Consider the following 16,516-nt stretch of genomic DNA (forward strand, 5'->3'; position numbering starts at 1 on the left):
AGACGCAATCCCTGACAACCCCTAGGAACTAGCTGGACTCAGCAGTACAAGAACGAGGGTTTATTTTACCAGAGACGATGTCCAGGAGCCCCACTGGTGGGCCCAGGAGAAGCCATGGCAGCAAAGGCCTGGAAAAGGCCACGCGCAGCCCGTCCCCAGTGGGGAAGGCGGTGCCTCTGTGCACTCCCGGGCACAGAGCCACACCTGGGAGAGAACCAGAGGGAGTCCAGGCCGTATCTGCAGAAGAGCTGCTCCAAGCTGACCCCAAGAAGGGCCACAACACACACCCCTGCTCGCTGCAGAGGGGACAGACGACCTCATGTGCTGGTTCCTAGGCGGATGGATCCTGGACAGGCAGGGGCAGCACAGAGATGGCGAGCGCAGACTCACACATACTCCCCGCAGTCGGAGATGATCACTTTCTGCTTTGGCTTCCCGTCCTTGCTGCCTTGGGCCTTTGTGGGGACAGAAGAGGGAGAGAAACCAGGGAGGCTGGAGAGTAAAGAGCAGCTCAGCGATGCCCTCTCCAGGTGCCTGCTGCTGCCTGAGCAGAAGCAGCCCTCCCTGGGAGAAGCCGTGGCCCCCCTCTCCAGCTGTCCCACTGGGCCCAGGGCCCGGGCAGCCACCCACCTCAATCTGCCGCAGGACATCCAGGCCTTCTGTGACCTCCCCAAACACCACGTGCTTGCCGTCCAGCCAGTCCGTCTTGTCACACGTCAGGAAGAACTGGGAGCCATTGGTGTTTGGGCCAGAGTTGGCCATGGAGAGCAGGCCTGGGGGAGAGAAGGAGCATGTCACCCCCTTCTCCCGGCCCCCAATCCCCAGAGGGACGTCTGTGCGGGAGATGGGACAGTGGAAATGCTGCTGGAAGCCGGCCCAGGATGTGGGCTGAGAACTGGCCATGGGCAAGATGATGCTGTTGGCATCTGTGGGAAAAGTGGCTTCAGAGACAGGGTGGGGCTCGAAGTCTGGGAGAGAGAGAACAAAAGGCAAGAAGGCTGCACTTTTCCAACAAGTTCTCCTTGCCAGGGCATTGGAGGCATGGACGACAGCTCACACAAGTCAAAGGAGGACTCTTTTTTTAAAGATCGATACCACATACGTTCACGTTGCTGGGCTGATCCAGCAGAGCAGGGGACGCAGCCATAATGCAGCAGGGGGACAACTACAGAAGCCACGCTCCTTGGTGGGAGAGAGGGGATGGGGTCCAGGCCACGAGCAGAAGGGCCACCTGTAGGAGACAGCTCATGCCCCCTCCTCGGAGGGAAGGCAGAGCAGGTGCGTTGGGAGGGATGCAGGGGGCCATGTATCCACTTGGAGGGTGCTGTGGAGGCTTCGGGAATGAAGGGAAGGGGCAACGGTGGTCTCGGACAGGGAGCGAGCATGATTCCCTGAGGGGCTCTAGTAGCACAGCTCAGGCCCCTAAAGTGTAGTCCTGAATTTCAAGATGATCACGCAGCATAGCAGCTGTCTTTTTCCAGCTGCTGGGGGACCAGCTGCTCGCAGAGAGGTTATGTCCGACAGAGAGACGGGGCTGCGGGGCTGATGGACCCAGCTCACCACGGCAGGCCCGAGCTGGAGCTAGACCACAGCAGGTGTGCACGGCAGGGAGTACACAGATGGATGCCGCTTCCCCAACCCCGGTCAGGCCACACACTGGCGCTGGGTCACCAGCTGGCTCGCCTGCAGACCTCAGCCCCCTGCACCCCATCAGCGTCTACCTGGTCCCGTGTGTTTGAGGATGAAGTTCTCATCGTCGAACTTCTTCCCGAAGATGGACTTGCCCCCTGTGCCGTTGTGGTTCGTGAAGTCGCCGCCCTGGCACATGAACTGGGGGATAATCCGGTGGAAGCTGCTTCCCTTAAAGCCAAAGCCCTTCTCGTGGGTGCACAGGCATCGGAAATTCTCTGGTGCAGAGAAAGGAAAAGGTGCAGAGGTCAGGAAACAAGAGAGCCGTTCGTCGGGCCGTGGGAGCACTGTGCCTCATGTTCCACGGGAGATGGAAGCGAGCCACCGAAGCTGCCAGCAAGATGCCAGGGGCCGTGGGGCCACGGACAGTCCCAGCTGAGCTGCTGCAACCATGTGAAGATGGACTTTGGGGTGCGCCACACAGTGGGCATGGGGGCCAGGCGCAGGATGCAGGGCTAGGAGCTGTGGGCAGCACCGGCAGGAAAACCATGAGGCAGGGCAGCATGGCAGGACCTGCGGCACATTCGTGGCCATCGGGATGGACATCTGATATGACTCAGGGCAGTGGCTGCCATGACAGCTACCCCCTTCCCATCACTCCCAGCCCATTTACTCTAATAACACCAAAGTCTTCGAGGCAACAACAAAACACAACAACCCCCCCAAAACAAAAACCTCTGTAGCTAGATTCTAATAAACTGTATTTGTTTAGTATTTGTATTTTCATTAAAAAATATGCTGTGGATTCCAAACCTTTGTGATCCTCACACTGTAAAGGACTAGAGAGACTCCAGTTAAAAAGGAAAATTGAATACCTGTGTTCCAGTTCTGCTCTACTCTGAATGGAGGGCAACTCATTTTTTTTTTTTTTTGAAGATTTTATTTATTTGTCAGAGAGAGAGAGCACAAGCAGGGGGAGCAACAGGCAGGAGGAGAAGCCGTCTCCCCACGAGCAGGGAGTACAATGTGGGACTTGATCCCAGGATCCCGGGATCATGACCTAAGCCAAAGGCAGATGCTTAACCTACTGAGCCACCCAGGCATCCTGGTTTCTTTTTACTTTTCTTTCTTTCTTTTTTTTTTTTTTAAAGAAAAAATAAACAGAATCTTACCAGAAAACATAGGGGCAAACCTTTGTGACTCTGGATTTGGCAACAATTTCTTTCTTTCTTTTTTTTTAAAGGTTTTATTTATTTATTTGACAGAGATCACAAGTAGGCAGAGAGGCAGGCAGAGAGAGAGGAAGGGAAGCAGGCTCCCTGCTGAGCAGAGAACCCGATGCAGGGCTCTATCCCAGAATCCTGGGATCATGACCCGAGCCGAAGGCAGAGGCTTTAACCCACTGAGCCACCCAGGTGCCCCTTGGCAATAGTTTCTTAAACATGACACCCAAAGCACAAATAATAAGAGAAAAATAAAATGACCTCATCAAAACTAAAAACCTCTGTGGATCAGAGGACACTCAATAGAAAAGGCAACCCACAGAATGGGAGAAAGTATCTGTAAATTTTATCTGGTGATAGTTTAATACCCAGAATATATAATGAACTCCTACAACTCAGTAACAGAAAGATGAACAACGCAGTTGATAAATGGGTAAAAAACTTGAACAGACATTTCTCCAAAGAAGATCTACAAATGACCCATAAAACCAAGAAAAGATGCTCAACACCATTAGCAAATGCGGGAAATGCAATCAAAACCACAATGAGATACCGCTTCGCACTCACTAGGATGGCTGTAATCATCAGAAAATAACGAGTGTCACTAGGACTATGGAGAAACTGAGACCCTCGTACATTGGAGGTGGGAATGTAAAGTGGTACAGCCACTGTAGAAAAGAGTCTGCCAATTTCTCAAAAAGGTAAACACAGAATTGCCAAGTGAGTACATTTCCACCCCTAGGTATACACTCAAAAGAGTTGACAATGGGCGTTAAAACACATACTGGCACGCGAAAGTCCATGGCAGCATTATTCATGAGAGCCCAGAAGTAGAAACAATGCTCATATCCATCAATAAATGAACGAACAACATGTCACATATCCAGAGAACAGGATACTACTCAGCCATCAAAAAGGGACAGAACCCCAGGGCACCTGGGTTGGCTCAGTGGGTTAAAGCCTCTGCCTTCGGCTCAGGTCATGATCTCAGGGTCCTGGGATCGAGCCCCGCATTGGGCGCTCTGCTCAGCGGAGAGCCTGCTTTCCCCTCTCTCTCTGCCTGCCTCTCTGCCTACTCGTGATCTCTCTGTCAAGTAAATAAATAAATATCTTAAAAAAAAAAAAAAAGGGACAGAACCCCAACACATAATGTGGATGAACCCTGAACACATACTAAGTGAAAAAAACCAGTTACAAGGAAAGGACCACATAGTGTATGATTCAATTTATAGGAAATATCTAGAGCAGGCAAATCCAGAGATGGGGAGTAGAGGAGAGGTCCCCAGGGGCGGGAGGGAGGCCATGAGGAATGGGCTAATGGGATCAGCAGATCGGTATGGGCTGAACGAAGTTTGGAGACAGTGGGGATGGTCATACAACACTGTGAATGCAATCAATGCCCCTGAACTGTACCCTTAAAAATGGTTTAAAAGGCCAAAAAAAAAAAAAAAAAAAAAGAGAGAGAGAGAGAGAGAGAAAGGGGACAACTGCAGCATACAAGTTTTGAAAGCTTGGAAACAGACGGATGAATCATACCAGATGTAGCAGACCTCAGAAAGCTGAATCTCAGCACCTACCCCCTGATGTTTTTAGCAACATTATCAGCAACAGGAAGGAGCCCAAATGTCCACCGACTGAGGAATGGATAAAGAAGATGTGGTGTTTATACACAAGGGAGTAGCACTCATTCAGAGAAAGGAATGAAATCTTGCCATTTGCAATGATGTGGATGGAACTAGAGGATATTATGCTGAGCCGAATAAGTCAGTCAGAGAAAGACAATAATTGTGATTTCACTCATACGTGGAATTTAAGAAATGAAGCAGACGAGCAGAGGAGAAAGAAAAGAAAAAAAGAGGGCAGCAAACCGTAAGTGATGAATCACTGAATTCTACTCCCAAAACTATTATTATACTCTATGTTAACCAACTGGACTTTAAATAAAAACTTGAAACATTTAAAACAAAAAAGAAAAGAAAAGAAAGTTGAATCTTAAAAGCTGGTAGAGCTGAGAACCAATTCACTCTATGCTGCAGAAATGCCGAAAGCTCAGGTCCAAGGTGAAGGTAGTTCTAAAAAGAGTAAAGTCGGCTATTTAAGAAAACAGCTAACCCCCGGATCCTCCCCCAACCCTGTGGGCAGCCGGCTGGAGGCTGCTTTCTGGTGGGTGAAAGCCAAGGTCTCTGGCTGGGGACACACTAGACGTAGCTGGGGGCTGAGGGACCCTAGCGACAAACAGATATTAGGCTACACTACCCCCACTTCCCGTCACCACGATGGCTAATCACTGGGTGGAGAGCCTCTAGCAGGAGACTAGACTCTTCTCAGGGAACTCCCAGTTGTCCAAGAGAATATGTCAGGAAACGGATATCCAGGGTCCGACAGAAGAAGATCCCAACTGAATCACGCCATAGTGGACCCACAGACAGCAAGCCTTAGCAATGCCTAGGAAGTTTTCCTAGAAAGTTTTCCAAGCACATAGTTAGGGACCCATTCTTACATATGAGGGAGGCATCTGATGTGAAAAGCAAAGACCAAAACAAACAGACCAAACACAAAACATACAAAATACTCAGGAAAAAGCAACTTGAGACATAAAATACAGGAAGAAAAAACTTCGTAATGTCCCCAGAAAGATGAATCTGGGAAATAAGCAAGGAGTGCTATAGAGAAAGAACACTTAGGAAGGCTCCAGAAAGAGAGAAATCAATCAGAGGGGACAAAAGCAAAGAAATAATTGAAAGAAAATTTCCCTAACCAGAGGATAAAACACTGTCCTGTGGGTGTGGTACACAGAGTAACGGCCCCCTAAACACGTTCACGCCAGTCTCTGGAAGCTAAGAACCTGTTATGACAAAAGAGCCTTTGCAGACATGATTAGGGTTATGGATGGACCTCGAGATGGGGAAAATAGCCCCAATTATCAGGATGGGCCTAATATAATCAGGAGCCTGTGACAGAACTTTCCCCAGGTGGGGTTAGAAAGATTCAAAATGTGGAAGGACTGGATCCAACATTGCTGGCTCTGAAGACGGAGGAGGGCGGGGTGCTGCGAGCCTCCAGAAGCTGGGAACAGCCCTCAGCTGACAGCAGCAAGGAAATGGGGTACCTCAGTCCTACAGACGCAGGGAACTGAATTCTGCCAACGATGTGAATATGCCTGGAAACATCTCCCCAGCGCTTCCAGTAGGGAAGGCAGTGACCCAGCCATCTTCATTGTAGCCTACAGGACTTCTGGCCTACAGAATGGGAGATAATTTAAATTTGTGTTGTCATAAGCCACTAAGTTTGTGGTTATCTGTGACAACAGCAAGAGAAAACTAATACAGTGGGGCCCACTGAATATTCATATTTATGTAAGATCTAGTCAAAGGCACATGGTTTTAGAACACAGGACATGGGGCACCTGGGTGGCTCAGTGTGTTAAAGCCTCTGCCTTCGGCTCAGGTCATGGTCTCAGGGTCCTGGGATCAAGCCCCGCATTGGGCTCTCTGCTCGGCAGGGAGCCTGCTTCTTCCTTCTCTCTCTGCCTGCCTCTCTGCCTATGTATGATCTCTGTCAAATAAATAAATAAAATCTTAAAAAAAAAAAAAAACACAGGACAGACAGCCTACAAGCCTCTAGACAGGGCTATTGAACAGCTCTTAAGTGGCTGGCTAATGCAACCGAGTAAATGAATTTTAATTTTATTAAATTTAAATTTCAACAGTCAGATATGGCTAGTGGCTACTATATCGGACAGCTCAGCACTAGACAGAAAAGAAGTTTTATGTAAAAGATCTAGAATCGGAACGACATTAGACTTCTCTAGAAATCTACACCCTAACTGTCCATTAAGTGGGAAGGTACATGTATTTCGTCTTCACTCTCCAAAAACGGACTTCCCAAGCTTTTTGCTGCAGAAGCTTACAGAAGGATGTCTTCTACTAAAATGAGGGAATACACCAAAAAAGAAGACAAAAGAGAGTCCAACCTAAGAGGTGAACACAGGAGACCCCATGACACTCGCTGTGCAGTGGGCCTAGATAGCACGGTCCAGGCTGGGCAGAGTCAGAAGGCTCCAAGGAGGAACTTCTGCAGGGGAGGGAAACTGACGGAGTATCTGGTATGTGTGAACATGAGGAGAGATTTACACAAGCAGCAGAATCAGGGGGAGCATCAGGAATAAACGCACAGAAGACTAAGCTTGTGTGAAAACTGGACAATTACGAAACCCAGGAAAACAAAACGCTGTGCGTGAAAGGTTACCCTAGTATGATGCTTACATAGTGAGAATAACCTGCGGCCTAACCAAACTTACGGTAACTATATGAGGAAGATGAAGGGGCAGCGAGAGGGATAAGCTGATTCCTTATCTCCTACAGTGGGAAGCCAACAGAGGTCTAAAACAAAAAACCAGGAAGTAGCAACATAAATCTCTTCTCTACCAATACAGAGGTAAACACCGAAAGAACCAGCTGGAAGTTGAAACCACTGCCTCTGAGGAGCAGCAGATGGCGTTGGTGGGGCGCCAGGGTCAGGGTCAGGGTCAGGGTCCTGCTGTTTTTCAAAACAAGCTTTGTGAAATTGACTTTTTAAATTATGTGTCTACATAACATAATTAAGATTTAAAAAAATGAGTGAAATTGGTATTTACACTATAAAGACTCAAGAAACTGTTAACAGCAGTTACTTTTGGGAGCCTGAGTGGCTCAGTGGGTTAAGCCTCTGCCTTCAGCTCAGGTCATGATCTCAGGGTCCTGGGATCAAGCCCCATATCAGGCTCTCTGCTCAGCAAGAGGCCTGCTTCCCCCTCCTCCTGTCTCTCTACTTGTGATCTCTCTCTCTGTCAAAATAAAATAATAATAATTAATTAAAACAAAACAAAACAAAAAGCCAAACAGTTACTTTTGGAGAATAAAACCGCATATGGAGAGGGGAGAAAAAAATGGACGTTTTCTACTTACTGCTTTCAGTATTGTTCGAATACCTGTATCCGATTTTTTGTTTTGTTTTACCATGAACGTATTTAAAAAGAAAAGGGTAAAGCAGCAACTATAAAGCTTCAAAAGTGCCTGGCTGGACTCATTTGTTACTAGAACCCAGGGTCTGAGATGCCTCAAAGGAACTCAGGTCAGCAACAGTGTCCAGGGCACAAGAAGGGAGGCAGTGAGACCCAGGGGAAGGCCCCCTGCTCGGCCTCCAGCGTCCTGCCCACAGTCCCGCTCACCTGCTGTCATGGGGACAACGTCTGAACGGAGCAGCATCTGGATGCGGCCGGCTGGCTTGTTCCCAATCTTGATGTCCATGTACACCTGAGGGTTTGAGCGGGCCTTTTTTGCCTTGGGCTCCCCCTGGGTGCAGAAGAAATGGTTAGGGTGGAGAGCACCCCGCCTCCCCAAGCCGGAGAGAGAGTCTTCCGCATCCACACCAAGAACCCAGGTGCAGGGAGCGGGCTGCATGGGTTTTCCAACCCATGGAGACAAGGCTAAGAAGGGAATAAGAGACATTTGCAGGCATCACGTGTTCCAAAGAGAAAAATCCAAAATTCCTAACTGGTTTGGGGCTCAGTTTAGCGGCCGTGTGCTGAGACCCGGCGCGGGCACGGAGGACACGGCTGCTGTGATCGGCTGCCACGCACAGAGCACTTGCCACGAGCAGGGCGCTGCTCTTGACGTTCACATCTGTTAGCTCATCAACTCTTTACTACCATCCTGACGATCCAGCCGTACCACTACTTATCCCCATTTTATAGGTGGGGAAACGGAGGTCCAAGGAAGTGTAGTCACTTGTCCAAACCAAGAGGCTGGTAAGTGGTGAAGCTGGAAATGAAACTTCAATCATCACCCCACCTCCGAGCCCACACTCTTAACCATGTTCCTCCACCTCACTTTTTAGTTAGTAAGATGTTGACTACAAGGCCCCTAACCTCACAGAATCCCTGTCTAGAAAGGGACAGGCAATAAACACTGGCGTAGGCGGCACAAGAGCAAAGACACAGGGAAACAGACTGGTTTTCCAGAGGATGGAAGTGAGACGGCGAGGTTGGGGGACAGGAGCTGGGGCATGCACCCCTCAACTTTATCCCTCGGGATGGGCAGTAGGAGCCACTGAACAGTTCTCGGCAGGAGTCAGGGCAGCAGTCTGTGCCTTAAACAGATCATTCTAGCTGTCCTGATGAAGGGCTAGGGAACACTGCACCAGAGACCAGCTAGGGAGCTTCTGCTGTTCTGTGCAGGAGAAGAGGCTGCGGGGGGGCAGTGGGACAAATGGGAGTGGGACTCAGGAAGGTCTGCGAGAGAACTGAGCAGCATCCGAAGACGCGCAGGCTCTGTTCTGCAGACGGCGTCTCCAACCGTGAAGGCCACAGGTGTGTTTTGCTTTGCAACCCAGTTTCTGGCTTGGGTCAGTGTGTGTGCGGAAGGATAGTGGCAAATCGACAAGATGGAGGACAAGATTAGAGAGAGGAGGCCACCCATTCTGGGCAACTCGACCTTGCCTGTGACACTCGGTGGCCAAAACGTCTGCAGCTTGACACTACAACAGAGGCCAGGAAAGGCAAGAGCACAGGAGAGGCTGCAAAGATCCGTGACTGCTACTGTTTCAGCCAAGACAAGAAGGGAAGAGGGATGCCCCCAGCCCGGAAAGAAGTCCAGAGAACACCACTCACAGGGAGCGCTGGGAAAGCCCAAGGAGCCAGCCAGAGAGGGACACCCAGAGTGGGGAGAGAGTGCCCGCAGGCTGCTCCCGGGGAGGGAGAGCCTCAAACCCGCGTGCAGACTGAGGGAAGGTACCACACCAGCCTGCCACCCCTGAAGGGAGAGGGAGGCCGTGAGCCTGGGCAAAGCGCTTCAGTGAAGGAAGGACTAGGCGGGACGCGTGAAGAGGAGCCCTCATCCGCCTTCCTCACCTCAGGCGTCCTCCTCATCGGCAGGCAATATCAACCCGGGACTGGGCAGGGCTGGGCAGAGTGGAGTAGCTCATTACACAGAGCACAAGGTAAGGGACCCACCGTTTGTCTCTTTCACTCACTCAATAACCCCTTTACCACAATACTAAGACCTTATTTTTCATTCTCTCAGCTTTTAAATATGTTTTGCAAATCTCCACAAAAACTTGAAAAAAAAAAAAAAAAAGTCTCTTGTGGAAAGTTCCAGCCCCCTCCCGGGGAGGCGCCTGCCTTCGAACTCACCTCCTGGGTTTCCACTTTGGGAGGCTCTGACCCTTCCTCCTCCTTATTTTCTTCAAGAGTCTTCCCAGAAAACTTCTTCAGCCAGTCATCATCTGACCATACTGCAAGGAAAAGAATTGAACAAATGCTCAGAAATTCAAGCTGTCGGCCCATGGCTCGCCAGCTGCTTCTGTCTGCAAAGCGGAACATACTCAGTGGCCCTCTCAGCCAGAGGCTTCGGCTGAGGGAACTCCCAAGTATAAAGTTTCCACTAGGAATGTCAGCCCTGAAGTCCAGCTCTTAGAAGGTCAAGTAAAAAAAGTACGCCAAGGGGCACCTGGGTGGCTCAGTCAATTAAGCCTCTGCCTTCAGCTCAGGCCATGATCCCAGGGTCCTGGGATTGAGCCCCACATCGGGCTCCCTGCTCAGCGGGGAGCCTGCTTCTCCCTCTCCTGCTCCCCCTGCTTGTTTTCCCTCTCTCACTGTCTCTCTCTGTCAAATAAATAAGTAAAATCTAAAACAAAACAAAACTATGCCGAGATGGAAGGTGTAGACTTGCCAGGTCCAGCCCTTGATGGAAACATCTCAGGAGCGAAGCAGAGGAAACTGAGAAAGATGGGAGATCAAGCAGGGTTTCTCTCCTAATGCGAACAATTACTCTGAGAAGCTCAACCTCTTTTTTATTTCCCACAAAGGTGGCTCATGCCCTCTACCAACACGAACCATCCAGAGTGGCATTCAGCACCTACTTCCAAGTAAATCGGAATAAAAATGCAACCAGGGCCACAGTGGAGGGCACGCTGGAGAACCTACATTGCCCCCACTCACCTGGTCTGGAAGAGCCCTCCTTAATCCTCATTGGTTTTGCAAGATTGACACGAATTGTCCGTCCAAAGAGCTCAGATTCATTCTGAAAAGATTGAAAACCTAGCTGCTTAAACTCCGTCAGGTTATGAGTTAGACAGCTTTGCATTTGCTCCTGCTACATGCGAGACACACTCATGACTCGTTCTCCCTTAATCCGTGAGCCCCTAGCAGCAAACTCTGTGCCCACCACCCAGCAGCCCAGGCGCTGCAGGCAATTTCCCTCCATCACACACCTTTCTTTCATACTAGCAAAGGCCCGTGCTCCTGAGAGTGACTCCAGGTCCAGAGTGCCCTGGGATTACAGGGTTTCTACATACTTGAATTCACCTTCAAAAGCTAAGATCTGCTTTGAAATGGTGAGAAATGATCTCTGGGGGTTGAGGAATATGTTCGGTGAGTGGGTAACAGAAGAGGAATAAAGAACTATATCATCCAAAGATAAATGGTACCAGGAATGGTCACTTCATGTAAATCCATTTAGAGCAGTGAAGAAAATTTCACAGTAAAAAGTTAAGGGGAGAAAAAAAAAGGAATGGGACTTTATTGTGATTAAACTAAAAATAAGGGAAATAAATTTATTATAAATTTCAGGTTTGGGGCGCCTGGGTGGCTCAGTGGGTTAAAGCCTCTGCCTTCGGCTCAGGTCATGATCCCAGTGTCCTGGGATCGAGCCCCGCATCGGGCTCTCTGCACCTCAGGGAGCCTGCTTCCTCCTCTCTCTCTGCCTGCTTCTCTGCCTGCCTCTCTGCCTGCTTGTGCTCTCTGTCTCTCAAATAAATAAAATCTTTAAAAAAAAAAAAAATTTCAGGTTTAACTATACACTAATTTGTAGGGCAAAGATACAATGGGTGCTGGTTAATTTGCAGTGTTTTTTCCAACAAGATTCTATCAACAGTATGCTGTGACATCACTGCACTTCCTATCTGACAGGAAAATCACGAATACTCCAGCATTTCATCATTACCTCCAAAGACCTCTCCAGGATATTAAAATCACTGGCATCAGGAGCACACCCTGCCATTATCCTTACTGGAATTTCTCACTTGTAATTGGTCTGAAGCTTCATGAAATTCTGCCTCTTCTGCAATATATGCGGTTTCACTGTGCAATCAATTTACATAGAGTTTGCAATTTATTATCCTAGACATGGGGTGGCCGGTGAGACTGGCCAATAACAAGGATTCGAATTTGTATCACTGTTAAACGGGGAAGGACGTTTGAGTAAGGACTGATCTTGTAAGTGATTAATTCACAGTGAATCTTCTCACACGACCATAGCTTTTTGCTTCCCTGTGCAACCTTGTAATTTTGGCAGTTCAGCAAACCAACAGACGCACAAGGCCCCTCCATACCACCCAAAAGCAACTTCAGTAAGAATGAAGATTCTCAGCCATACCATGTTGTCAATAGCTGCTGCGGCATCCTGTCGAGGAAAGACAAGGTCAAGTTTAGCGTCTTGTGGTGTCTAAACACATACTCGTAGCAACAGAAAAACAGAGTAAAACAAAACGAAACAGGAAAAAGTACCATCTATACCTCCTGCCTGGGCTGTGTGTCATCTAATAAAGAGCGCGTCCTGGCTGAGTTTAGAGCTGCTGGTGCAGCAATTTGCCATCTCAAGGAAGGCATAAGAAATATTCACCAGCGATGCCAGGCAAGAACGCTCAGTGAGCAGAGCTGCAGGAGCTCGGCAGAGAAAGAGGGGGCACATCTGTGTTGTTAACAGTCTACAATTTAATTAACTGGGGGAAGCTTTCCATCAGGCGGCAGTTCCTGCCTCTACGGAAGCATCAGTTAGAGGCCTAGAAACCCAATCAAATGGGAGATCAGCTGCCTTTGTTATCAGTAACGACACTAAGGGAAGCCAAAGACTAAACACAGGTAACACAGAATTTTCTCACCTCTGCCAACTCAAATTCAACAAAAGCAAATCCTCGGTGTTTTTCTGAAAAAAAAAAAAAAAAAAAAAAAAAAAAAAAGGGGGGGGGCAAAACAAGTAATTACCCCGGGGAGCAATGGGAAGAAACAGGGTTACAAGGAAAGTGAAGTCAGTCATGTGCCATATCCTGACACTGGAAATTCCACCCAATCATTGTTTTGGAAGAAGGAAACTCCTTCTTCAATTCTTCCTAGTTTAAACAACATTGCAAGCAATACTGAACTTTGTCTTTTAGAAAACATGGCTAAGTAATGAATTATACTTCTAAATTTTCAGGCAGTCAATTCTTCTACCAAAGCCAAATTAAAACCTTAACCTCAGCATACAGGGCAAGCAGAAAAATGAAGTTATTTAACTTCTCAATTATTGATCCCACATTTTAAGCATGAACGGTGCATAAAGCATGAATCCTAAAACCTTGAGTAGGATGCTCACTCTTGATCCTCAGAAAAATGCTGCTATAACTAGAAAGATCACTGTCCTGCTGCCCTAATGAGGCACCCTCTTGAACTTTCCTACATATAAACCATATTAGAATGCACATTTAGAATTTTTTCAAATTCTTTTCCTATTAGGATTCTGAACAAGACATGGAAAGGACTCACCTGTTTCATAATCCAGAGGAATCTGAATATCTGTGATGTCTCCAAAAGGGATAAAAGCAGCATGAAGAACTTTGTCGTCCACCTCCTCTGCCAACCCACCTGCAAAGATGCCAAGCGCCTTCTGAGCCACTGTCCTCCATTCTCTTGAGAAGTTCCTGCAGCCCAGTTAGCAAGTGACAGCCAAGGAGAAGGGGTTGTTCCATTCAGTCCTTTGGGTACATAAGCACGTTTCTCATTTGCTCCCTCAACCATCCTCATGAAACACACCTCTTCACCTTTTCTTGCAGACGCTCATCTTAGCGCCAGGATTACTGCAATAGCTTCTTAACTGGCCTCCTTCTCCACACAGTCAACTAGGGCGATCCCAGGAACATGCAGATTCTAATCCATCACTTCCCTGCTTAAACTTCTTCAAAGATTTCCCACTGTCCTCAGGATAAAGTACAAACTCCTTAGCAGCGAACACAAGGCTCTTTACAACCTGGGCCCTGTCAATCATTTCACCCTCTTTCCCTCTGCTTCCTCAATTCTCTGGGTTTCCCGCAAGAGGACCCCTTTGCTCCATGGGTAAGGCTATTTCACACCTTCGGGTTTTTGCTCTTGCTGCTCCCTTTCAGTAAACACAGCTGCCCCTACTTAGGCTACAAAGCCCTCATCAAACTTCGCAACGGAGGTTTTTCTCACTTCTGCTGGGTTAGTCTGGGAACTCCGTCCTTTAGCGCAGGGGCCAGGACTGAGCCATCGCTGCAGTGACAGTCTGTAACATGAAAGAGCGCGAGGATCTGGAGCCTCATAATATTCCTCTGCCAATCCTCCCGGCCCAGCAGGTGAAGGGGTTCCCGTTAGATCTCAGCCGACTTGGAAAGGAGCCGGAAAGACTGCGGAAGTCTGGGGCTAACTCCCCGAAGCAAACCAATACCGCCATCGATTTGGCCTAGACAAAGGCTCGCCACCCTCCGCAACCGTAAACGCGTTCCTGCCCGACGCCGAGACCCACTCCGGCCCGGTTAGCCCCATACCGCCCAGCTCTGCATTTGCTCACCCACGTACAGCACACGCTTGGTAGTGGCCATCTTGCTCCCGCGCTCACCCGCCGGAAGTCGGCGTTCGTCCCGCCCCCGCCCCGCCCCTGCCCCGCCCCTCCCCTGCCCGCCCCTGTGGTCCCGCCCCCGCGTCTAGGCGCCCGCAGACCCCGCCCCCGGCTGTCAGTAAGCGTCTCGGGTAGAGGGAGGTGTGTCGGGATGAGTGAAACGCTGCGTCCCGACCAGGTCCGTCGGTGTCCCGTGCTTTAGAAACCCGCCTGGGAGGAATCTGCCAATCCGCCAGTGAGAAAGGGAGCACAAGCAGGGGGAGTGGGGAGAGAGAAGCAGGCTTCCCGCTGAGCAGGGAGCTCGATCCCAGGACCCTGGCTGATGACCTGAGCCACCCAGGTGCCCAGGTTTCCACATTTTTAAATAGATGTGGAGAGTTTTTAAAACAAGAGTATCTTGTCACAGGTGAAAATTAATTGTTTATAAAGTGTTATTGGAACGCAGGCACGCTCATCTCTTTAAATATGGTGGGTGGCTTCTTTCACACAGGATCAGGAGACCTACCTGAAATATTTACCACCTGACTCCTTAGGAAAAAAGTATGCGACTCTTGGAATAAACCAGTACATAAATCACAGATTGCCATTTGGGGTAGAAAATAATGAGACCACCTATTTTTCATAGAGCTGTAGGTTACGACCTCTATGAGGTCACATTTAAGCCGAAGCCTTGGGCCACCTGAGTGGCTCAGTCAGTTAAGCGGGGGACTTAGGATCAAGTTATGATCTCAGTGTGGGCAGACAGTTCTGCTCTCCACCTCCTGTTCCTAGCTGGGTGCAGCCTGCTTAAGACTCTCTCTCTCCGTCTGCTCCCCCTTCACATGCATGCACTCATGCTCTCTCTCTCTCTCTCAAAAAAAAAAAAATAATAATAATAATAATAAAGTTTCCTCTAAGCTGAAGCCTAATGGAAGAAGCAGCAGGGAGAGGAGGAAGCAGGGAGATTTGAGGGAGAGACACTTGCGCATGCTCAAGGAATGAAAAGGTCAGAGGGTGCAGAGGAGGGCCATGAGATCAGGCAGGAAAAGTGGGCAGTGGCCACACCAAGCAGGGCCCCATATGCCACGTGAGGGATTTGGCAGCTTGGAGAAGCTACTGGAGGTTATCCTGGGGGAGTTCATGGTCACATTTTATGTTTTAAGATAGTGCTCTGACCACTATGTCCAGAGAGGCCTGGGTGGAATCCTGGAGACCAGAAGGTTAATGTACAGTTGACTAGGAAAGAGTTGGTGGCTTTTCCCCTTCAATCCAAGCTCCAGCTTTTTCCTAGGGTGATCTCTCTTCAAAATAAACATAAACTCTCCAGAGCTCCCTTCTTAAACACTGATGAATGCTAATAACAAGGCTCCTAGAGCCCTTGACAAGGGGCCATGGCTGTGTCAAGTCAACCCCAACCTCCATATTAACTCTGGCCCTTACCACATGCCCTTTTCCCTCACCTCTGCCCCTGCTTGTCTGGTTCTCCCCTGCTTCCATCAGGAGCTACCCGCCTGTCCTTGTCAGAGGTCCTAGTTCAGCTTCTGTAGATGGGAGGCCACAGCTTTCAAACCCAGAAGCCAATCAAAAACACACCCTGTAACTATAGTCAGGTATGTCTCTCTGTCCCACTTGGACACCAAGGCCTGTGCCTGTTGTGTTCCCAGAGCCAAGCAGTAGCTGACCGCACCAACCTCAGACCAAACCATGGAGATGCTCAGAGAAATAAGGCTCTGAGATCTGATTCTGGCATCTCCTTGGGTCCCTGGCACGATTCCAGACCCATACGGTCACTGTCAAGAAGAATCTGGCCAGGTATCCTTTAAGTGGGTGTGGAATAATGAAAAATACATATGTTGGATCTATGTCTCTAGAACCTGGCACAGTTGCTCCTGAGCCCCTGTGCCTCAGCCACGTAAAAAATTGAGAAGTATTTATTCATGAAAACCTGGTGGACTTCAGGTAAGAACCATGGGACTCTGTGGTGTTTTGCCTGGGGCTACTGTCCCGGCTTCCATCTTGCCCTCCAGTTCAAGG

The 16,516-nt window shown here is 49.0% G+C and overlaps 1 protein-coding gene across 1 annotated transcript; it reads right to left on the reverse strand.

Annotated features, from left to right (window-relative positions):
* Nucleotides 1–45: 45 nt before the first annotated feature.
* Nucleotides 46–14,513, reverse strand: PPIE (peptidylprolyl isomerase E). Its single transcript, XM_046002562.1, has 10 exons — nucleotides 14,456–14,513; nucleotides 13,414–13,512; nucleotides 12,771–12,814; nucleotides 12,266–12,292; nucleotides 10,831–10,912; nucleotides 10,024–10,124; nucleotides 8,062–8,185; nucleotides 1,722–1,907; nucleotides 631–773; nucleotides 46–455 (listed from the first exon to the last, which is right to left on the reverse strand). Exons 1-10 carry the CDS (start codon nucleotides 14,484–14,486, stop codon nucleotides 387–389), a joined length of 906 nt encoding a protein of 301 aa, XP_045858518.1. The 5' UTR covers nucleotides 14,487–14,513; the 3' UTR covers nucleotides 46–386.
* Between the last annotated feature and the right edge of the window lie 2,003 nt (nucleotides 14,514–16,516).

This window comes from Meles meles, chromosome 1 (assembly GCF_922984935.1).
Source record: "Meles meles chromosome 1, mMelMel3.1 paternal haplotype, whole genome shotgun sequence".
NCBI lineage: Eukaryota > Metazoa > Chordata > Mammalia > Carnivora > Mustelidae > Meles > Meles meles.

Coding starts and splice junctions, on each gene's coding strand:
- PPIE (XM_046002562.1), bottom strand. CDS start 14,486: ATGGCCACTACCAAGCGTGTGCTGTACGTGG. Junction 12,815..13,413: donor TCCTCTGGATTATGAAACAG/GTGAGTCCTTTC, acceptor TTTTTTTTTCAG/AAAAACACCGAGGATTTGCT. Junction 8,186..10,023: donor CCAAAGTGGAAACCCAGGAG/GTGAGTTCGAAG, acceptor TTCTGCACCCAG/GGGGAGCCCAAGGCAAAAAA.